Genomic DNA, 24,024 nt, shown 5'->3' with positions numbered 1-24,024 from the left:
CCAGTCTAGTGACAATGCGTACCCAAGACTACCAAGCGTATACACGCCATAAAGTGCGTATCATATGCACATGACAGATGCATACAGTAATTTAATAATATTTACCAAGTTTTCAACAGTAATAACAAGAACAAATAGAATCTTACTTTAACCGGCCTGAAAGTTTATAGACTAACACAAGTCATCGCTGCTATCGTCCTCTGGCCACACGCAGTCTTTGGTCAAGCTCATGGATCACTGGTTTGCATTTAGAAATACAAGTGCACCGAGCAATCAGTAATGAGGGAGACCTTCTTGCCTTTCATTTCAGACGCAATGTCCGCTTTCATAGAGTCGTAGAGAATTCACCAATGCTTGTTTGCTTCATGATGTGCATCTCACTAACATTTGCTTTTGCTGTTGGAGGTTTCAATCGTAGGTAGTTGTGCATAGCTGTTGTACTGCTGTTGTATTTTAAAGAACCAGTCTAGTGACAATGCGTACCCAAGACTACCAAGCATATTACATACATGCCATAAACTGCATATCCTATGCACATGAAAAACTGCTTTTTGGCGTATATATTCTACGAGATTACTTGTGTACTATTGATATGCATTCACATGTGATCGGGTTTTGGGTTTCTCCATTTCGGAGTCGCATCTTCCCTCTCCAAGCATTCTGCCGATTTCTTACCAGCTCAGGATGTTGTCTATTAAAAGATGAATAATTTTAGTTACCATGAAATGTCAAGCATGGACAGCAGTGTGTGTAATGTTTAAGGTTATGGCTGTAAACTCACCCTCAGCGACACGTCGACTCTGTGGTTGTGATCTGGTACTAGAATGAATGGACTGAGGTGGACTGGAGCTGGAGGGATTTGAACCTGATGATCTGCAGGAGGAAGGACTTCAAGACCACTGGAAAGAGGTTCCTGAAGACCATGATCCTCTAGAGCACAAAGCACTGTACTGTAGAGAATTTATGATCTAAACCAGGGAATTTTGAACAAAAGCATAGTTCAGTTGCATAATAATAATTAAACATTGCATACTCATATTACGATAATTATTCAATTCTTTTTTTACTTTTTTATTATATATGTATAAATATATAATATATAGAATATCTGTTCATTACTTTGATCAAACTTTCAGTCATGATATAATATGTGATGGTGTGGATTTGTAACATATGGTCTCTTGGTCTGAGCTGCCACTCCAGTCACAGAAATGAAGAGAGAGGAGCTTCTCATAACTATCCATCCTCTTCCTCTTTCTAATTGGAGTCTAATTTTGCTCAACAACACTAACGTGTTGATGGTTTTTAGCCGCATCAGTGCTGGATGTTGAGGACGTGCTCCGATAAGAGTCGTGCAGCTGAGCGCTAGAACTATGTTTTCTCTTCAGCACCATGATAACAGCAGCAGACTGGGAAAACTGAGGATATGGTTCTCTTTCATCATCTCATATTCGAGATCCATCTATGGGAAGGATATCTATACCTAACCTCTGCAGAAGCATATAATTTTGGACCAAGACTGGCTTGGCTTACAGGAAACCTAGTGTAGAGGAGATGCTGTCCCTCAGGATAAAAAAGAGATAATATTACCATCGGTCACACAGGATGATAATCTGGATTAAGTCTGGACTGTGCATAGAATTAGTCAAAAGAGAAGTGTTAGCACCTGTGGCTGAACATTCAAAATGCAATCATATCACCATCTCAGCCTGTTTTTCTTTGTGCCATATATATATATACCCTCTCTTTAGTCTCCGTATGTCCAAAAGGGAACTTTTCAAAACATAGAATGAGAAATCAGCATTTCCAGGCCCAGGGAAATGTGTAAACAGTACAATGTGTTCCCTTCTTACCCTGCCAGACAAAACTCTGATCAAACTGTGAATGCCCACCGAAGGCAGCTTTTAAAATTGTAATTCGAAGAACTGAATTTTCCCCCCAGGGGCGTGGAGTAAGACAGGGCTGCAGTTTAAGCCCCGCCCTCTTCAACATTTACATCAACCAATTGACTCTTCGCAAAGACCTTTCCCCTTAGTTACTGTTGCTTTGTCCGACAAGCCATGGCTCTGTCACGCCACAGAGAGTGAAAAATACATTGACGAGCAAAAAGGACACTGACAACACGTCGACAGACAAGACATCTTTTAAATTGTGTGATTTTTTTTTAAAAGAAATTCGAACAATAAAAATGGTTTTGTGGCTCTTTAATGTCTCATAGATTGCTGTAGTGCCTCAGCTCAAACGGCTCGTAAACCGATCATCTCTTCCTACTAGTTCATTTATAACATCAAATAAACATGAATGAACATCAGAAGGAATGTTGTTTCAAACGCAGAAAGACGTAAATACACTCCAATTTTCAAGGTTAATCTTCTAACTCATGACTGCTTTGTTGGACAAAATGGTGGATCCGGCATTATGATTGGTTAGATCGCTTGTCAATCAAACTCCCGGCGAAGGGTCATTTGGTCAATATATTAGAACATGTTCCTATTCAAAGTCTCACTTTACATAACACAGTAATAAAGTGTCTTCTCTACGCAGATGACATGATTCTCCTGTTACCCACTAAAGAGGGGCTTCAGGACAGCCTGAATATGCTGGAGAATTACTGCCAGTCCTGGGTCCTTAGAGTCAACCCCAAAAAACTATTTTACTTACTTGCTTTATAGGGACCATGTACAATTTTTAACATAAATGTTTCCATTCCAAACAATGATTTAGCTAAAAGCTAATTTTCACCCACAACTAGAGTAATGAAGTTCCAGAAAATGCTTCAGGGGCCCATTTCAGAAAGGAGGTTCAACCAACTCTGAGTTAAAACTTGAACTCTGAGTTGACTTACCCTGAGATGGGAAACTCTGAGTTTTCGGTTACAGAACAGCTGAAATTAGTTAGTTCAATCAACTCTGGTTTGACTGACTCTGAGTTAAGCGCGTGCACCACCACTATAAAAAGCCATTATCAATGGAGTGCAGATATTATGAGTCACCATGGTAACAGCACCCGAAAAAAAACGCTCTGCATATTTTTCACCGGCTGAACTTGATGTGCTCATGCAAGCTTACAGTGAGCATGAGCACATTTTCCGAAAAAAAAAAAGCAAAACGACTGCAGCCGCAAAAGAGAGAGAGTTGGCGTGAGAAAAAATAGCTGCTCGAGTCAATGCGTGTTTAAATTTTAATTAGTTATACAGTGATGGGTTTAATTAATTACTAAGTACTAATTTACTTTTTTACTTGAACAAATAAGGGATTAGCTACTCTTAATTTTTCTGTAATTTAATTAAAGTTACTTCTGATGCAATTGCATTAAATACTGATTATTTTTTTTTAAGAATTAAAAGTGCGGTTTACTGTATATCCTTGTGTTGTGGTTGAGGTTGATATATATTTCTTATTATAAAGAAATTAGTAATAAATAATTAAATACTTTGTAGGCAGAGTAATTATTATAATTAATCTAATAACTTTTTTAGAGTAACTTACCCAACTGTTATAATATCAGAGGTGAAACTGGAAGAACAGTATGTTATTCAACCTAATTTTAATTTTCATGTAGGTGCAATCCTGCAGGTATTAAAAGAACATGGCAGCAGCTGAAAATTAAATATAAAAACATAATTCAATCAAGTAAGGCTTGAGCATATCATGGGTGTAGGCTACCTGACTTTACAAACATTTGACATATTAAATAACTAAATAGCATCCAGTGTCTAGCAGTGCAGAAGCATTTTTGACATGGGTCTAATGCTGTTTTCAAACAATTAAATATGAATTCTCATTTCACTTCTTCTCAGCCAACAGAAAGAAGGCAGATGCCCCTAAAACAGGGGGAGGACCTGCACCACCACCACTCACAAGTGCAGAAGAGATGGCCCTGAGCATGGCCGTATCTACCATTGAGGACACCGAGGTCATGTCCTTGGTATTTTTTCCCTAAATTTCAAATTAGTCAAAGCTGAAATCCAGCAGTGATGATCAATGCCAAACACAGAACCCGAATCCATATGTTGTCTGTATTTTCCATGGGCGTCGGAACCATTGTTTGTGGGTGGGACAAAACCCACCCACTTTTTAAGACCAATATTGGACCCACTCACTTTTACCGTCTCTAATCCCCCCCAGGTGTTGCTACTCCACAAAACACGAACAGAGCATAAAAAAATACCAAAAATAAAAATATTTTTAAAAACATCGCCAAGTAAAACATTGCGTTTATAAAGAAATGTCTCTTTACGACCACAACAAACGGGACAATTTCAGACGCGCATTCCACCTTCGGCTCAGCGCCAGGCACAAGTCAAACGAGCGCGGAAAATGTAGCTTCATTTGAACAACAGTGAACTGTGGTCAGATGAGATGTTGTCAGGCTATGTCAGTAAAACTCCAATCACCTGTTAGGCTATAGCCTACTGTGCTCGAAGCGTGAACTCAAGAATTGCTCGCGCAAATGCGCGGCGCGTGCTGCATACTACTGCATTATAGTTTAACTAAAGCGCTAAAGAAAGTACGGGCATGCACCATCATTATTCTGAGGTAAATGAAGTCATGGAATTACCAAACATGCGATTAAGCTGCCTCAAAACTGTGCATCTGTATGTATTTGTTGCCATGGTTTTAAAGCTATTGTTATCCAATTTGTTGGCCTTAAAACGTCTTAAAATGCATATATGTACATCAAGGAAATCAAAATTTTCCTCGGGGGAGCATGCCCCCCAACCCCCCTAGCAAAACAAATTTTTGTGACCTCGGTAAATATAAAACCCTGCGTACGGCCCTGGCCCTGAGCCTGAACACCGGCAGGCCTGTGGCTGAGGGAATTCCTGGAGGGAGCTCATCAGAGCCAGTTACTCCCCAGAAGTGACTTCATAAATTGTAAGATGCTTTTCTGATATTTCCATTTATTTCAATTTGGGTTGGGTTTTTTGTTTGTCCCAACAGATTCTAATGGTAATATCTGCCTTTTTGAGCCTCCTGTCAAACTCACAACAGAAACCCAGGCAGTTGTAAGTAGCCTACTAAATAAAACATAAATTATGACAAATCATATTATAAGGTGTACTCAGCTAAATGCTCTTCACAGGATGATGAGGATGATGAAACCACCTCTGTCACAGAGAGGCCTACAGAGGTAATATTAATATAGTGTCTACACATTCACATTTTCCCAATTTTTGTGTCTATAGAAAAGTTTATGTATGTTATAAGTATATAAACTGACATTGTTCTTTATCCCTAGAGTGTGGAAGAACAGCAGGAGGAGGGTCTATCAAATTCTGCTGCACAGATGAACACAGTTCAGTGATGTTCAGTAAATGCAAGAGTTTAATTCTGTACAAGTCATGTACAACTATATCATGTAACTTTAAGCTACTGTATTTTCAGTTACCAGTTAAAGAGTTATACAGATCTGATTAAAATAAATAGAAAAAAAAAATGACAAAGAAATGATATACTTGGATTGTCAGATCCAAAAGGCAGATCTGGAAATTGAGATCCTGAAACTAAAGCTGGAGTTGAGTGTATGGCCACAGGGGAATTCTATGAATTATAGGAAGAATATTAAAATCTAACAGTTGCGTTTGTATTTGTAGGAAATGAAGAGCAAATAAATGGTTGTGATTTTGTATTTATTGATCTTGTTTCTTTTGTGGGTGGTTGTGGTGGTGGTGGCTGATTAATCTGCAGAGAAATTGCAGCATATAATATCTCAAACTGGAAATCTGCAGGATTGATGAGGTCTTCCTCAGGGTCTTGTATTTGTAGGGCAGGGTGTTGCTCCCCTCTAATTATGGCAATATTATGGAGAACAACACATGCCACAATAATGTCGCAGGCCCTCTCAGGGGTTACCCTGAGGTGACGTAGGCACTGAAAACGTGCTTTCAACAGGCCTATGGTCATCTCCACCCGGGCTCTTGTCCTGCAGTGTGCCACATTGAAGCGTTGCTGGGGGCCTGGTTCAGGTTCTGGGTAAGGGGTCATTAGTTTTGGTTGGCATGGGTAACCCCTATCTCCCCTATCATACCTAAGCACTTGAGAGCAAGGCACACTTTTCTTACTGTTCTGCACACAGTGGCCTTACTAATGTGTTCTGCATCCCCGATGTTATAAAGAAAACTGCCGTTTGCAAAGAAACGCAAAGCAACACAAAGCATCTGCTCAGACGTAAGAGCACAGCCACGATGGCTGACGTTTGTGATGTAGGGATGGATGAGATTATGAATATATCTAATTGACTGTAAAGAAAAACAGTACCGCTCAAAGAAAAATGCATGTGGATATGACAAAAAATCCACTCGGGGTCTCAAAATCCTCTCCCGATGTAAATGCAACTCTCTGCGAATTAATGCAGCCTCCTCATCAACAGGATCCTCCATAAAAGGACATGCCATTTTCACTTTGACTGTCTCTGCATGCAGGTCTCTGTATGCGCAATGAATGAATGTATCGAAAGAATGAATGAGGTATTTAAATACCACTTCCACTTTAAGAAGGGGGAGGAGACCGAAATAAACTCTGGGTTTACCAAAGAAAACTTGCTCCCGACCAGGTTAGGTTCACAGAGTAAGTTACCAGGGTAACTGATTCTGAGTATAGTTAACTCTCTTTCAGAAACGGGCTTGACTTACCCTGCTTTCTCGGGTTTGACATACCTCCCATTCTGAAACGGAAAACCCAGAGTTTCCCTCATTTCAGGGTTAACATACTCAGAGTTTTCACTTAACCTCCTTTCTGAAACGGGCCCTAGATCTCTTATTTATATTATTATTTTTATTTGCTATATAGCCACGTGTATAATATTGTCTTTTTATTGAGTTTTATTACTATTATTATTATTATTATTTTCAGGCTTTATTAAATCAGATGTTCTAAAACAAATTTTCTATGTTTTAATGCTTTGGTGATACAAAATGTTTTCGTCATGCCAATAAACGGACTGCATTACTGTTTTATTGTTTTTTAACTGAAATGTATTATTGAGTTATTTCACCGATACATTCAAGTCTGAACCTTTTTTTAAAAACAAAAACGCAGCTGCGTGTGATCGGGACTTTTATTTTGGTATCCAGGATTTTGACGTCATAGGCCTGCGACGCGCTCCTGCATCTGTTGTGATTCTGCTGAAGAAAGGTTTGTGTTTTAAGCGTTTAAGGCGTTTAAAGCGCTAGAAACCATTTAAAGTGACGCAAAATGAATTGTGTATTATTAAATGTAACATAGCATTGCTTTATCTAACATGTATTATCGTCGAGTGAGTAAAGTAACAATGAAAACTCGCGAGTAACAGAAAGGGTGCGTCTCATTACGCGCCCTTTATCATAATTCAGTTTATCATAAACACGAATTCCGCCACTGTCGACTGTGGCGAGTAGTAATACAACTTTACAAAACTCTTAATCAAATACTTTCCAAAAAGATTCAGTGATTCGAAGTCAGTTTTGTAGTGTCAATTTTGAGTGTTTAAATTGTCTAATCAGGTGATTTAAGGCCAATAACTCCCATTCTGACTGACTCCCTTCAGTGTTTCCCATGGGATTTAGTGAAACTGTGGTGGGTGTAGCAGACTTCAGTAAAGTTGGTTTTATATTCGCACATTCGGACTTCTGATAAATTCAGACTTTCCAATAAATGTGCAATAAATGAATGTTTGCGATTTTTAAGCAGTGACATGATATTGACAACCAACGATTGTCAACTTACAACATTTTTCACAGTCGATCAAAATAGGCAAGTATTGTTTTAATGGCATATTTACTTGTGAATGTCCACTGAATGTCCAATGTAGTGTGATTAACAAGACTATTGAATACGGATGTCTGAATGTGCGAATATAAAAACAACTTTACCCAAGTGTGTAGCAGAGGGTCTGGGGACATTATTCCCCTGTAAGAAAATGTAGTACATTTAAAAGATAAATTTGTTAATCTGGTGCACTTTGAGAGTTCAAAATTAAGAGCTTCATTGCATTGCATTCTGTGCAATGACTTTAATGGAGACTCATGCCTCTTTTTAGTAGTGATATAGTGTCTCAGTCTACATTACACTATGTAATAATAATAATAATAATAATGTTGCAATATTATCCAGTAATAGCCATTTATTGTAAAACAAATGCCTTGAAAAAAAAAAAAAACTTTATTTTGTCCTAATTTCTATATGCAAGAGATAAACCTGTGAGCTTTCAGTTTGAAACAAGTTCACAAACGTGTCTCATTTGAACTTTTATGTTATTATGAAAACTTTAAATATATTTTTGGGGGCCTTCAGAGTCTAGTTAATGAATGGGAAGTACTGAAATCTTTTGTGGCCGCCACAAATAAATCAATGTATGGAAAACACTGCTCTTAACAGTGCACTGACTAAGGAGCTGATTAAAATACACCCAGAGATTTAGTTTGGATTCATTTTCCTTTCAGTAAATTATTCTCATCTCAAACAGGACAAACACACAGAAAACCTCCTGGGGAAGCGACTGAGAGCCAAGCGACAGTATTATCAAGATGGCGTTTATTAAAGTGGAGATTGAAGACATGAAGATTGAAGAAACGTACAGTGTGAAACATGAAGATACTGAGGAACAAACAAAGATGGAGTTTATTAAAGAGGAGAGTGAAGACTTTAGGATTGAAGAAACATTTACAGTGAAAAATGAAGATTCTGAAGAACAAACAGGTTAGTTTAATTCATCCTTTAACAAAGTGTACAGCTCTACAGAAATTATCATTTTGGATGTCAATGATATTTATCCTTTTAATATTTTGTATTTTAAGGGGAAATTACCTAAATAATTAGTAAATATACCAAATATTTACCTAAATTTATTATCTGCAAAAGGTATAACCACTAGATGGCTGTATAGCCTTACATAAAACAGTTGCTGCGTTAATTGTTTTAGGTTATTCATATATGTAACAGTCCTACCCAACCTGCTCTGCGTGAATTTAAAGGATTAGTTCACTTTCAAATTAAAATTTCCTGATAATTTACTCACCCCCATGTCATCCAAGATGTGTATGTTTATGTCATATACAGACCTAAATTAGAACTAAATTGTCATACACAATATTCTAGTGCAAGTAACTAGAGTTCAAACATTGACCTGTGGAGGGCAGTAATACACTTAGCAGTGTCTACACTGCCAGAATTCTAATAGAGAAGAAGAAGAGAGCTAGTTCAAGATGAGCATTTATGGTTAAAACCAGGGCTCTCAAGTTTTGAACTGAGTTCAGAGTGAGATTTCGGCGGGGGACGGGGGTCTGATATGAAAAATGACACACATTCGTACAAATAAAAAAATAATTTATTTAATTCAGCATTTTAGTGTGTATGTGAGTGAGTGAGTGTGAGAGATAGATAATGGTAATATAATCATACACATTATATTGTTGTTTTTCCTCAACATTGTAATGTGAAACAATATAAACATGGTAACCATATTCCGACTCTAGTGTACCTTATATACGTTACATTCTGCACGATAACTGGCGCGCTCTGCTTTACTAGTGTTTTTTCCCGCTCGCTGCTTGAGCCTATAATGCTTTTGTTCTTTAGGCCTATATTTTTTGTTTACACATATTGTTTAATGTTTTAAACTGAATGAAAACCTTAAGATAAAACACAAAATTGTTGTGTATATTACCTAATCATAAGTTTGTTCAGAAATGGCGATGATAACTTGAATTAAAAAAAATAAAAAACGTCTCTCATTTTCTCAAAATAATCGTAATTTAAAGCTGCTGTCTGCGATTTTTGGCCCTCTAGCGGTTAATAAACAGAACTGCACATGTCTTGCGGAGAAACATTCTAGCCGGAGCTACTTTTCTCCGTGTATGTCTCATGGTATGTCTATGGCGAGTCACGAAGTTACATACTCTGCGGCGAGTCCTACCAGTCCGGTCTGAAATAGTCTGAATATAAACACTTATTATAAGTGTACCATAATGATTCAGGATAAGAAAAAAACATGGTTTGGAAAATGGATTCATGTTGTATATTCTCATTCTATATTTTTTTTTTACATTTTTAACACAAATACATGAATATTCGTTTTTTTACTAGCCCAAATATTCGAATACAATATTTTGGAAAAATGCCCATCACTACTAGCCAGGCAAGTTAACGTAAAAGTATTCTGGACAAACTGTTAACTAACCTACCAGCTGCCTGGACACAAATATTCCCCAGCAATTTGATGAGATGACTTACTGTACTCATAGGATATGGTCCCACATCGATCACGATCAGTCTGTAGCCAGATGTGAATCAATGTGACTGACAGATGTCCTCTTCTGTAGCTAACTACCTCAGCGAGCATCTGAATCAGTGCGCGAGCCCGTGAATCACAGAATGTGTCGTTGGAATCAGAACATAAATATTTTTGTGGCGGGAATGTCTAAATCTTACCCGGATACAGTAATTCTATTTTCTGATTGGCTGTTCGGTAGCTATATTTTTTTATTAGATTAACTGGTGCGTGGCAGGGCCTTCTTAACTCTATGGGGAACTCGCTTGATTCCTCTAATAGCGGCGCAACTTGTTAGGAGATTTCTCTGCGTGAGAAATACAAGGTGTGGCGTGTGAGCGTGTGAACGGGTTGAAATGCGTGTGTCTCACGCCCAATGCGTGAGACTTGAGAGCCCTGTAAAACTTATAATTTTTTAAATTTTTTTAGAAAGTGAGTGATGGTTTCTCTAGATAAGACCCTTATTCCTCGTTTGGGGTGTAAAGAAAATATCGCTACACGTGAATATCGCAATATTATTATATTATATAATATTATTATATTATATTAATATAATATTATTATATTATGTATCGATTCTCAAAAACGCTGTATCGATATTTATTTATTTATTTATTTACATCCCAGGTTCATGGCTTTGTGTTCAGTTTAAACCACAGGCTGTATTAAACCAAACCGCTAGATGTCAGCATTATCTCAGAACATAAACGTAAAACTGACGCGTAGCCGGAGAAGCGCAAGGTGCATCAATAGCGTTAGTATTAGCAAACCCAGCTCACAAGACGATAAAATTTGTTCCGCTCATGAACAAGTGTGGACTCATTTTGACTTCAACTATAAAGAACCCACTAAGGAGATCGATAAGAGTCAGTTGTTTGCAAAATAGGCCATGTTAAAATAAAATCTGAGCGCTCACTTAACATTCCGACACGATCCACGCTGCTGAGAGGCATTTAGATAGAATATTAACGTTATGTACTGCACGTTTTCCTCTCAGTAACAAAATAAACACAACAAAAATGACAGCGGTGACAGCTTAAAGAAATTATTTGATCATAGCGATGTGAATATGTTTGCATCAGCTCTGTTCAGCACTTCAGTAAAGGCACATTTATTTAAATAGCACTTTAAGCATTATACTGCTTTAAAGCAAACAGCTTTTACAGTATTAAATAAAAAAACAGACATTCAGTCATGAAATGGACTATGCACTAGTTGTTAAATAGTTTAGAAATTAAAAACTGTTATACTGTGAACCTTTAAAAACTCTGAAGAATCCTGCAGTCACTTTACCATTTTCCCTTAGATTGTACAAAATAGTGATATAAATGCAAATGATACTGTATTGATTAAATAAAATTAAGTCGTTTGTAAGGGTTTATGCATATGGTGGTGTGTTCATGACTGTTTTTTCTAAAATTGCATCCTTTTTCTAAAAAAACAAATATCGCAATAGATTCCCTTTCTTACGGTATCGCAATGTATCACAAAATATCGTATCGTAACCCCTGTATCGTGATGTGTATCGTATCGCCAGATTCTTGGCAATACACAGCCCTATTCCTCATGTGGGATCGTGTAGAATGTTTTGAAGCTGCACTGAAACTGTAATTTTGACCTTCATTCGTTTGGGCTCCATTAAAGTCCACTATATGAAGAAAAATCCTGGAATGTTTTCATCAAAATCCTTAATTTATTTCCGACTGAAGAAAGAAGGACATTAACATCTTGGATGACATGGGGGGTGAGTAAATTATCAGGAAATTTTAATTTGAAAGTGAACTAATCCTTTAAACTGAAGTCTGGCATGGGAGGCTGGCGCTAACAAAGACGCTAAAGACCACAGGCTCTAGCATTAATAGCTGACCTCTTGAGGCCAGGGGAGTCAAGTTTACATGCACAGCTCTTACTGGCCTACATCCGTTATATTCAGATGTTATTATTGACTATTTTTTTATAAAAATTGACATTTTAATGTTGATTTGAAGAGTCAGTTTTTGCACTATTATTGCAGTCAAATCTGTACACAGAAAACATTTTTGTTACTCATACTAACTCCAAATAATAGCATGAGCAGCCACACAAAAGAAAGAAATCGGAATAAATATTGTCTTAGTACAAACAGGGCAATTTCAGAATGTATTATTGAGTGTTTGTATACCATGAACGGAGTCGTGAGTCTGTGGTCGAGTCATAAATCTTCCTCATATTTAAAAAACTGCGATTGACAAATTCAGATTCAAGTAGCATAGGCTGCGTTTACACTGGCACAAAAAAATCAGATCTTTTGCTCACATCTGACACAGATCGGAATTAGTTGCACACGTGTAAACACAAAAATCCACACGAGATCCGATTTTTTCGCATCCGATCTGAGCTACTTCCAAATGTGGTTTTAAATCTGATACATATCCGATCTCTGGACATGCGACCCACGTCTAAACACGCATATCCAATTCCCATTGGAATTCCAAGCCATCACAAAGCGAGGTCGACACGTTTCCTCACTGAAATGTTGTTTTGATGTTGTTTTATGAAGCAGACCTGCTTGTATACACTCGCACAAAAAATTTGCAGCTTTATTATTGAGTTGGGAACTTTGTCTAACGTTATTTTTCTAGGAAGAAATTGCGCACACACACGCACACATAGCTACATTCAGCAGCTGAATTTCAACTATTTCCCGGTTAATTTAAAAGAGGCTACCATGTTGTTGTTTTTCTTATAAGCCAAAAGCTTCACTGTAGCTACTCTCTCTCACGCTCTCTCCCTAGCTAGCTCGAATTCATAAAAAAAAAAATGGAATTCTAAAACTGATAACTAGATAAAATATCAAATGCAATTTACTTTTTCCGGTCTATACCCGTTTAGTCATAATTTGCGCTGTGATACATCCATGATACTGACAGCTGTTAACTTAAACATTCTGACAGGTAGCTGATCATGGCCACTCGATATGAAATAGGCTATATAAATAATTTGAATGGCATGGCCATTCAAAACCCGAGGGTCTGCTATGTGCATGTAAAACTATCAATGATAGCTGGGAGTACCTATTTTTGGCATTGAGAAGATTTGGTTTTAAAGATGAGTTTATTAGATGCATTAAAACTCTGTACTCATCACCAAAGGCCAGAATAAGAATTAATGGGCATCTCAATCAGAATATTATTCTGGAAAGAGGCTGCCGACAAGGCTGCCCTCTCAGCCCTGCCCTTTTCGCTTTATTCATTGAGCCCATTGCACAGTCAGTTAGAGACGAACAGGAGATAAAAGGAATTAGGGTTAGAGGTTTAGAACAAAAGATTTGTTTGTACGCGGACGACGTGCTCTTGTTTGTCGCAGCACCAGAGGTTAGCATTCCTAGGTTGATGTCCATCCGAAAAAATTCGGAACTTACTCGGGATATAAATTAAACGTTCAGAAAACACAAATCTTAAGCTATAACTACACCCCTCATAATGCTATGCTGAATAGGTTTAAATTTAATTGGAACTCATCAAGTATTAAGTACTTGGGGATTATAATAACAAAGGACATTTCTAAATTGTTTGATAGTAATCATGGTCCTACAAATAAGAACATTAAATCAGACATAGATAGGTGGTCCCAACTGCCCTTAGAGATGCATAACAGAATAGATACTGTAAAAATGAACCTGCTTCCTCGTCTTCTATATCTCTTCCAATCCTTACCAGTTGAAGTTCCAGTAAAACAATTTACTGAATGGGATAAGTGGATTTCAAGATTCATATGGGGCGGAAAGAGGCCAAGAATTCAATTCAAAATACTGCAGCTATCTAAAGTGAAAGGGGGTAGATCACTGCCATGTTTTTCAGACTACTTCAAAGCTGCCCAGCTAAGAGCTTTAGCATGCTGTTGTAACTCAGACTATGTAGCAAAGTGGAAGGATTTGGAGATCTCTCAGCTTGCTATACCACTGCAATCAGTGCTTGGTAGCAAAATTTTATATGAACAGTATTCTAAAAGGTTAAATCAATGGACTAAGGTTCCCTTCAGAATCTGGTTTAAAGAATGTAATTCAACACTAGAAAGACAGTCTAGAGTACTAAGATGGGTTGCGTTCGACCCTGACTTTAAACCAGCAAGTGCTGATGGGAGGTTTCAGCGTTGGTATAGGCTTGGCATCACCTCCTTTAGTTCAATCTCGTCAAAGGGAGAATTGGATAGCTTTCAGGAGATTTCTGATACATATGGTCTGGAAAAACTTGATTTTTTTTAGGTACTTACAAATGAGGACTTATTTTAATAAAGAGATAAGATACATGGAGAAGCATGACACCAATTTAATTGATCTATTCATCGATATTTATAAAAATAAAGACAATAGGAAACTTGTCTCAAAACTGTATCTAGCAATTCAGTCCATTAAGAAACAATCAACATATAATGTTAGATTAAAATGGGAGAAAGAATCCGGTCTAGGCATCTCAGAGGAAGACTGGCTGAATATTTGTTCTGTACAGGCTACCTCTACTAGCTCGGGTATGTGGAGAGAATTCTGCTGGCGAAATATTATTAGATATTTTGTAACCCCCAAGTTAAAATTTATTCAGACTGACGACATTGGAGGTGGTCTGTGTTGGAGGAAATGTGGGGAACAGTTGGCGGATCATTTTCATGTATTCTGGAGCTGCCCAGCCATTCAGTCATATTGGCAGGAGGTAATACAAGTAATAATTAACATTTTCGGTGAGGGAATTGATAGTTCTTTTTCCACAATTTATCTGGGCAATTTAGCAGCTCATATGATGAAGAAAGATAAATATCTTATAAAGATATTATTAGCAGCCAGCAAGAAAGCTTTAACAAGAAAGTGGCTACAGTTAGAACCCCCGACAAAGACTGACTGGCTGGACATTGTGACCAGTATCCAAAACATGGAGAGGATGACGTTCGCATTAAATTTACGGATGGATAAATACTTACAGTATTGGGAAAAATTGATTGTGTTTATGACTCTAACATGATCTCATCTGCTGTATCATCTGAGATGTACTTCCATCAATTTGTTTATGAAAGAATGTATGGGTGACCAAATGATCATTCTGTTGTTTAGATGTGATTGTATGTTGTTGTTTTTGTTGTTTGTTTTTCTTTTTTCCCTTTCTAAAAGATAAAAAATAAAAAGAAAGTTTCAAAAAAAAAAAAACTATCAATGATAATCATTGGGGCAGGAAGTAATGTAAACAGACATCGGATACCATTCACTTCTAAAGTTAATGTAAACACACTGGCCAAAATATTGGATAAGGTCAAAAGATCGGATCTGTGCATTAAGACTTGCAGTGTAAATGCAGCCATATTGGCATGGTAAAAAGGGTCCAAAGCATTGACAGCGCTTTGAACCAATGGTGTTGAGTATTTTCAGGTTTACCGGCAACAATGGGCAGCAAATCAGGCAGATTGAAATCGCTCTGATCCAGTGGCCAAAAGCGCTCTGATCCAGAAGTGCCAAACCACAATTAACAAGATATATAAACAAATAAAATTTACAGTAATTTTATGAACAAACATGCATCAATCTATTTATTTATATAGTTCCGTCACAACATATGTGATTTGATGATCGCACTAAGCCATATCACATTCTCACAACCATGCATTGTCAAAATTCCTAAAATTACCGGGCAACCGGCGAGTAACACCCTTTCAACGCTGATTTTTACTTGCAATTGGTGCTTTGAACCCTGGCTAACATGCTAAAGGCCCAGGTATACTTCACTTTACACAACGAGTTGAGTCTTGCGCGCAGTCGTGTTCACGGATGACCGAGTTTGACACATGCGCAGTACAAATTTTTTTTTTAATACATCGGAGGGCATCGAGTCATGTCATCAATGGAACATTTGATGGGCAGGATCAGAGAAGAAAAATAGTGCATCCACCATTGCAACATAGTTCAGAAGATGACACCAAGAGAACAAGAATCAAAAACAATGGAGAAGGATATGCTTCTAAGTACTCATCTTGATAGAAGAAGAGAAGATGGTGTGTGCGGCTACTGAATCAGAAGAGACTTGTGAATTTAGCACTATTCTGTCCTGTGCGATCTCATATGTAAGCAGATGCATATGTAAAATGATGCAATCATCAACAATAAACAGCATGTAAATCACAATGGCTAATGTTATTGAGTGAAATGTCGACTGAGGAAGCGTTTAGGCCTGTGAAGCTTTAGGGGTGTTGATGGACTCGATCTACTCCATCTATGTTTTGATCATTGTTTTGAATCCAATCCAGATGTAGTCTTTGACAAAAATGTGATTTTCTCAGCTTTTTACTCAAAATGTTGCTATATGAAATGTACCCATACAAGTGTTCATTAGAAATGAGTGCATCAGGCTAGAATAAAGCTGTATTTTTTGTTTAACCCTTTAACATGCATTGTAAACGCATGGTTGATCTTTTTTCGCAATCAAATTGCTGTAATTAAAACTCGCCAAAATCATCCTTTTACTTCCTATTGAATAAAGTGTGTAATTGCAATTATACCCACTGGGTGGGAATGCTGCAAAAATATATTGTTGCTAAGAAGCTGAAAGAAAACCGGTAGTATATTGACATGACGCATCTCTTCAAAAACTGTCTGCAAGTGACGCTAATATTTGAGGTAAGATTATGTTCTAAATCTCCTAACGGTATATTTAGTTAAATGGCAGAAACGCAGTGAAAAAATTTACCTCTGTGTTGCATCAGAAAATGTGCCCAGGGGTGCATTGCCCGAAAGCATCGTTGGTGAACCATGGTCGTAAGTCCCATTGAACTTTATTGGTAACGACGGAACTTGCGACCATAGTTCGCTTTGGGAATTGCACCCCAGTTAATGTAAACTCAACTGCTCAGCAATGAGATCACCTCACATAATAAGATATAACATGGCATTCCTAAAATTACTAATTTCTGAGCCTTTTTGGAATAACACTACACTGAATAGCAATAGCTACAGCTGTCTAGATGGGTAGCTATCTATAAACATTACATTTTCTGTTCAATAATCTGACAAATATAACATGTTTATGAGTATGTAATTGTAATTATGGATGGACATATTTGTCCATTTATTTTATTTTTTTTTAGCACAGTAAACTCTTTTCACTCAAACTTCAACATTTTCTGTCTTATCTCATTTCATAGTTGTGTGTTATCGAATGTGTCTTACTCGGTATGCCATTTTTCTTATCAATTTATATGAAATTTCAATGTACCTATATGTTATATGTGCCTATAACAGTTTGTCAACATGACAATTATTCATTTTCATGGATAGATGTACATGAGGCACTGATTAATCAAGATACAGTTTGTCATGCTTGTGTAAAGTAATGTTAAGGTCTAATTTCTTTCAGACCTAATGGACTGTCTGACATTTTATGGACGTCCCAGAACTACATCTACAGCCTACAGCACTATTGCACTTTTACCTGCTGATCCATGTGATTCTGAGGTTGAAGATCTCAGTGATCCAGACAATGATAATTATGAAGATCATGTCCCTCCACTCAGCAAAGATTTGCCACCCCCACCAAAGAAACGGAGAAATAGGAACAGACTTGTTGAGGTCTCTTTAGACCTCTATCAAACTCCCTCCTCTTCTACAAAGGCCAGAAAGACCACATGGGTCAAGAAGGACATTCCACCTTTCACTGTGCCCGAGCCGGTCTTCATGATTCCAGAGTCAGTCCAAACACCATTTATGTATTGGAAGAGGCTCTTCACTGACCAGATGATTGAGCACATAACTGAGCATACCAACCAGTACTCAGTTCAACAGACAGGGACGTCCGTCAACACCACAGTAGCTGAAATTGAATATTTTTTGTCAGTTTTACTGTACATGGGAGTTTTAAATTTCCTTCTTTAGATGATTACTGGGCCTGTGAGTCACGATTCCCACCAGTGGCTGATACCATGTCAGTGAAGCGCTTCAATGTACTACGAAGAAATGTCCACTTCAATGACAACTTCCAGATGGAGGGCTGCACTGACCGCTTCCATAAGATCCGCCCTCTTTTTGACATGTTCAGAGAACAATGCCTTCTCATTCCCCCAACCAACAGGCAGATTGTTGATGAAGTGATGGTGGCCTACAAGGGCACCAGAGCTGGCAAACTCAGGCATTATATTCAAAACAAGCCAGATAAGTGGGGGTTTAAGATCTTCTGTCGGGGCAGCTCCTCTGGCATCATCCATGACTTCATACTGTACCAAGGGGCCACAACATTCTTCAACATTCAAGAGGAAGAGCATGCACAACTGGGCTTGGAAGACCTCCATCTAGGCGCCAAGGTTGTCTCAATACTCTGCAGCTCTATCACACACAAAGAGAAAACTGTGGTGTTCTACAACAACTTCTTTACCAGCTTCAATTTGGTGAAGACGCTGCACACCAATCTGGGTCTGAGAAGTGTGGGTACCGTCAGAGCAAATCACTCAGGTAATGTACTTTCTGTGTTATGTTCATTATATTGTTAAATATACAAACACAACTACAGCATGCATGCATGCACATACATTTTCTCATACATATAGAAACTGTATTAGGATTTATACACAAACAAATTTTTATTTCCACATTTTCAGGTGGTGCAACATTGATGAGCGACAAGGAGATGGTGAAGCGAGGCCAAGGTTTTGTCGATTTCTGTTCATCAGAGGGAGTCACTGCAGTGAAGTGGTTCGACAACAAGTGTGTCACCTTCCTGAGCAATGCTTATGGGGTGGAGCCGTTGTCCTCAGTGAAAAGATTCAAAAAGGAGGCACAAAAGAAGGTTGATGTCCCCTGCCCATCCATTGTCCTGGCATACAATCAAGCCATGGGGGGCATCGATCTCTCCGATATGCTTGTGCACCTCTATAAAACGCCAATGAAGGCACGGCGCTGGTACCTGCCTTTGTTTGGGTACATCATCGACGTGAGCATTGTGAATGCATGGCTTGTCTACAAGCAAGACTGCAACCTTCTTGAACAGAAACCGATGCCCTTGAAGAAGTTCCGCCTGTCGGTGGCTGCTACATTGAAGGGAGCCAACAAGGTACCAGCCAGGGTTGGCCAGTCCACAAGTGCAAAGCACAAACCAGAAGTTCGTCGTCCTAACCCCCGAGTTCTCCATCCCAGCCTGGATGTCCGCTACGATGGCATTGGACACTGGCCTACATTTGGCACTCAGCGAGGGAGATGCAATTTGTGCAAAGGTGGAGTGTCACGTTGGCGATGTTCCAAATGTGGAGATGGGAAGCTGTTTCTTTGTTTGAACAACAAAAAACAATGCTTTGTTGCATATCACCAGAGGTGATTTTGACCAGAGGTGATGTTAAATATTCTATTCTAATTTTTATTTTATTTTTTACATTGGATACATTTTAAAATTTTGATTCGATTACTATGGATGTAGAATATAAGGATGAGAAGTTTTACCATTGTTTAAAAAATGCCTTACCATATCATATTAATAATTTGTTATATTATATTACATTGACTATTTCTTATGCCATTTGCTTTATAGATAGTCACAATCTTATTTATTTATTTGTAATATAATTTTGAATGTATTTGTTTTTATAACTTTTTTGTTGTATTTAAAAAAATTGATTTCTATTATATTATTACATTAAATGTTGCACTTTTTCAATGCATTAATTGTATGCGTGTAACAGACGTAAATTAGTGAGAGCTGTGCATGTAAACCTCACTCCCCTGATCTCAAGAGACACTCTAGTGACGCTAGAGGTTGCAGCCTTTAGCCTCCTTGTTAGAGTGTCTGACCCCCATGTGGACAGGCCCGGGTTCACGTCCCACTTGGAGCGGGCAGGCGCTAACTGGAGGAGCTATGTTGGTACCCTGACCCGGATGGGAGTGAGGTTTGGGTTGGTGAGTGTAACAGACGTAGGCTAGTAAGAGCTGTGTGTATAATCTCACTCCCCAGTGTCCTACTTGGAGCTGGCAGGTGTGAACCAGGCTACATGTGTTATAAGAAGAACATGTTATTTGTTAAATAAATTCATGGATACATGATGTTCCATGGATGGTCATCTTCAGTTGCACAAATGAAAAACTCCATTATTGCTAAAGTGGGTCATCTGAAAAAAGAAAAACTAAAAAGTTACTAAATGTGGTTTCAGGAACACCATTTTAGCAATAAAATATTTTTTTGCAAATGTATTTCTTAGTGTGACTATTAAAGGGACTGTTAAATGGCTTCAGAAGTCTTGGAAAATAGTGCATGAAAACTTAATGTTTTTTTTTTTTTTAATGCTTTTAGTGAGGCTTAATAATAACACATAATTATATGCACAGTATCAGACATCACTGAAAAGCTGCAGCTGTGGCGGTAAGGATTTTTGGGGGATGAATCTCCCCAGCTGTCACTGCCTTCTGCTGTCAGTGTCTTCTAGTACAAAAAATCTGCGTCTGATTGATGCTGCCTGCCTTGAAGATTTACTGCGAGTTTTTAAAATCATGATAATCAAACATACTCAAACACTATAATTAAATTTTAAACGATAATACTAACCATCAGGACATTTTATCGTGGTTTATCATGAAATCGCTAACCGTCCAATCCATAGTTTTGATGTTTTACGCATCTAAATGTTTTGATAACTGTTGCTTTGTGGCATTAAACTGGGAATTAAATGTCTTTTTTCGCCTTAGACCTGATGCTGTTGAAAGAGGAGAGTCAAGATCTGAATGAATTGGAAGAGAAAGATCAGTACAAGACGCAACATTATTTCATATCTGAAGAAAAAACTTTTAGTTGCTCACAGACTGAAAAAACTACCTCACGAAAAAGGTATCAAAAGTCAGGGACTGTAGGTAATGTCACATGCCATCTGTGTGGACTAAGTTTCAAAAAGCATGGAAACCTTGAAGTCCACATGAGAGTTCACACCAGAAGGAAGCTTTACCCCTGCCAAGAGTGTGGAATAAATTTCAATTGAAAAGAACGCCTTAAAGTCCACATGAGAATTCACACTGGAGAGAAGCCTTTCACATGCCAAGAGTGTGGAATGAGTTTTGCTCAAAAAGGACACATGAATGGTCACATGAGAGTTCACACTGGAGAGAAGCCTTTCACATGCCAACAGTGTGGAATAAGTTTCACTCAAAAAGGACACATGAGAGTTAACAATGGAGAGAGGCTTTTTACCTGCCAACAGTGTGGAAAATGTTCATTCAAAAATCACACCTGAACAGTCACATAAGAATTCACACTGGAGAGAAGCCTTTCAAATGCCAACAATGTGGAATAAGTTTTACTCAAAAAGGACAACTGGACAGACACTTGAGAATTCACACTGGAGAGAAGCCTTAAAGTGCCCCTATTGTGGACTTTTGAAAATTTCCTTTTATGCAGTGTATAATGTGGCTGTATGTGAATGTAAACAGACCGCAAAGCTGTAAAGTGCATCATAAATAAAGTTATTGTCTCTTAAAAGAAATTGTTGACTCTATACCTCTTAAACAAGTCCTTGAAACCCATTTCTGCAAATTTCACAAGTTAACAAGTTTACATAATGCCTGCCTACGTTTTGCATTGACATCCCGTGAACCCATGACTGAGAAACTCATGCTTTATCATGACATGCACGCTCAAATAGAGGTCTGTGAAATGCTGCCACTGGTAGATTCTTTTGCATTATGATTCGAAGCACAAGCAGTATCAGTAATGTCAAAAAATGTGATTGCCCAGGTGAAAAAAAAGTAAATTTCAGTAATGTCCTTAAAGTGCTCTATTTTCTCACACTAATTTTGTATTAATATACTAAAAATTCTTCTTTAGTACTTCTTAAGATCATCTAAGTGTACTCAACTGTGCTATTTTGGGACACCATGAAATATGAACTTAAATGTGCTTTTAATATACTATTTTATATTTCATTACCACTTGTAGTACACTTTGGGTTCAAATGTACTATTAGTATCTAAATACATTTTTTAAATACAGAGATGGTATATCAAAAGCACATTTAAGTTCATATTTCATTGTGTCCCAGAATAGCAAGTACACTTAGATGATCTTAATATACTAAAAGTTCAATATACTAAGTTCAAAATTAGTGCACGAAAATAGAGCACTTTAAGTACATTATAGAAATGCACTTTTTTTTTCACCTGGGTGTGCAGTCAAATGTCCTGGTGTATGCCGTTTAAACGAGTGTTCTCACAGATACACTTGCTGTACTTCCTGGAGTTTTGATATATGTTATAGACTCAATATTGTTTCTAAATGTGGTGACCTAAATTCCCGTGACCCTGGTTGTCACTGCAGAAACTGGGAATGATTCAAGCTGTAGGGACACTTTTGGAGGGACTAAATTAGCTCCGGTTTCAGAGTAGGGTTTCACCCAGTACAATAGGAACTAGTGACGCATATGTTCATTGTTTGGCCGAACGTATGCAAAACCCACCATTTTTAAAAAGCCATATAAACCTGAATGTGTAGAGGATCTAGCATACCTGTTATAATTTTTGATACTTGCATGTCTAAATGTTTTGATGTCTTTTTCTTTCTGACATTAAACTGGAATAAACTCTTTTTTCATCTTAGACCTGATGGTGTTGAAAGAGGAGCATCAAGATCTGAATGAAGTGAAAGAGAAAGATCAGAGCAAGACGCATCGTAATTTCACGACTGAAGAAAAATCTTCACAGACTGAAAATACTACCTCACGAAAAAAGCATCAAAAGTCAGGGACTGTAGATAATGTCACCTGCCATCTGTGTTTACTACGTTTCAAAAAACAACACAACCTTGACGTCCACATGAGAGTTCACACTAAAAAGTTTTACCCCTGCCAAGAGTGTGCAAAGATTTTCAAAGATTCAATAAGGTTTAAAATCCACATGAGAATTCACACTGGAGAGAAGCCTTTCAACTGCTCTCAGTGTGGAATGAATTTCAGGCAAAAAGGAACCCTACAAAATCATATGAGAGTTCACTCTGTAGAGAAGCCTTACATGTGCCAACAGTGTGGATTGGGTTTCAGGCATAAAGTAAACTTTAGAAGCCACATGAGAACTCACACTGGAAAGCCGCCTTACATCTGCCAGCAGTGTGGAACATCTTTCACTCAGAAAGGAAACCTTACAAGACACATGAACATTCACACAGGAAAGAAACCTTGCATATGCCCTCACTGTGGAAACCGTTTCAGTCAAGATGGAAACCTTAAAGTCCACATGAGAATTCATTCTGGGGAAAAATAGAATAGTTTAAATGTAAAACTGATTTAGAAACCGTACACACGCCCTTGATGCACATTATGTAAATCCAACACTTTACATACTGATATGCTCATACGATCACATGAGATCTGTAAATGATATGTAACATGTTTATGCATGATGAAGAGATTGGACTTTAGTTTTGTGAATGCAGAAAGCTTTCTATTATGATTTATTCATGTATTTACACATCAAGTATAACAGGTGTGTACTGCATTGTAAGTGCTGAATGGTGAGGATATGGACAGCTGTCTTCTTGGAGACACATATAGTCTTAAACTGCTGTGCACCTGATGTGAGCTTCAGTGCAGGGGTAAAACCAGTTCACTAGATCCCACACAGCACACATGAGTGAAGGGATTTAATGTTCACCCACTGGAATCACCTTATTGTAAGATGTTTATTCACTTCAAAACTAATAAATTACTCTTCTTTAAAAAACACTGCTTTATACATGTTTGTGTTTTTGAACACAGATCAGCTTACAAGTTCACTTTACATTAAATTACATAGTGATGATTTACAAA

At 37.8% G+C, this 24,024-nt stretch overlaps 1 protein-coding gene across 6 annotated transcripts; it reads left to right on the top strand.

Annotated features, from left to right (window-relative positions):
• The first annotated feature begins 7,095 nt into the window (after positions 1–7,095).
• Positions 7,096–23,876, top strand: LOC137024076 (zinc finger protein 239-like). Of its 6 annotated transcripts, none has more exons than XR_010895626.1 (4): positions 8,545–8,678; positions 17,619–18,706; positions 18,853–20,140; positions 20,924–21,650. XR_010895626.1 is itself a non-coding variant. In XM_067391239.1 (4 exons), exons 2-3 carry the CDS (start codon positions 18,181–18,183, stop codon positions 19,563–19,565), a joined length of 1,239 nt encoding a protein of 412 aa, XP_067247340.1. In that variant the 5' UTR covers positions 8,545–8,678; positions 17,619–18,180; the 3' UTR covers positions 19,566–19,577; positions 20,924–21,650. The 6 variants fall into 6 exon arrangements, 5 of the variants coding, with proteins under 5 accessions (XP_067247342.1, XP_067247343.1, XP_067247340.1 ...); XM_067391239.1 differs by having other exon boundaries at positions 18,853–19,577; XM_067391241.1 differs by lacking the exons at positions 17,619–18,706; positions 18,853–20,140; positions 20,924–21,650 and adding exons at positions 7,096–7,136; positions 22,821–23,876 and having other exon boundaries at positions 8,446–8,678.
• The last annotated feature ends 148 nt before the right edge of the window (positions 23,877–24,024 follow it).

The sequence above is a fragment of the Chanodichthys erythropterus genome, chromosome 8 (genome assembly GCF_024489055.1).
Source record: "Chanodichthys erythropterus isolate Z2021 chromosome 8, ASM2448905v1, whole genome shotgun sequence".
NCBI classification, from domain to species: domain Eukaryota; kingdom Metazoa; phylum Chordata; class Actinopteri; order Cypriniformes; family Xenocyprididae; genus Chanodichthys; species Chanodichthys erythropterus.
The sequence above is the reverse complement of the archived record's forward strand: the minus strand, read 5'-3'. Positions and strand labels throughout refer to the sequence as shown.

What these genes read in the sequence shown, in the direction of transcription:
- LOC137024076 (XM_067391239.1), top strand. Translation starts at nt 18,181, where the DNA reads ATGTCAGTGAAGCGCTTCAATGTACTACGAAGAAATGTCCACTTCAAT. An exon ending in CGTCAGAGCAAATCACTCAG is followed by an intron (nt 18,707 to 18,852) that starts GTAATGTACTTT and finishes CCACATTTTCAG; the next exon opens with GTGGTGCAACATTGATGAGC.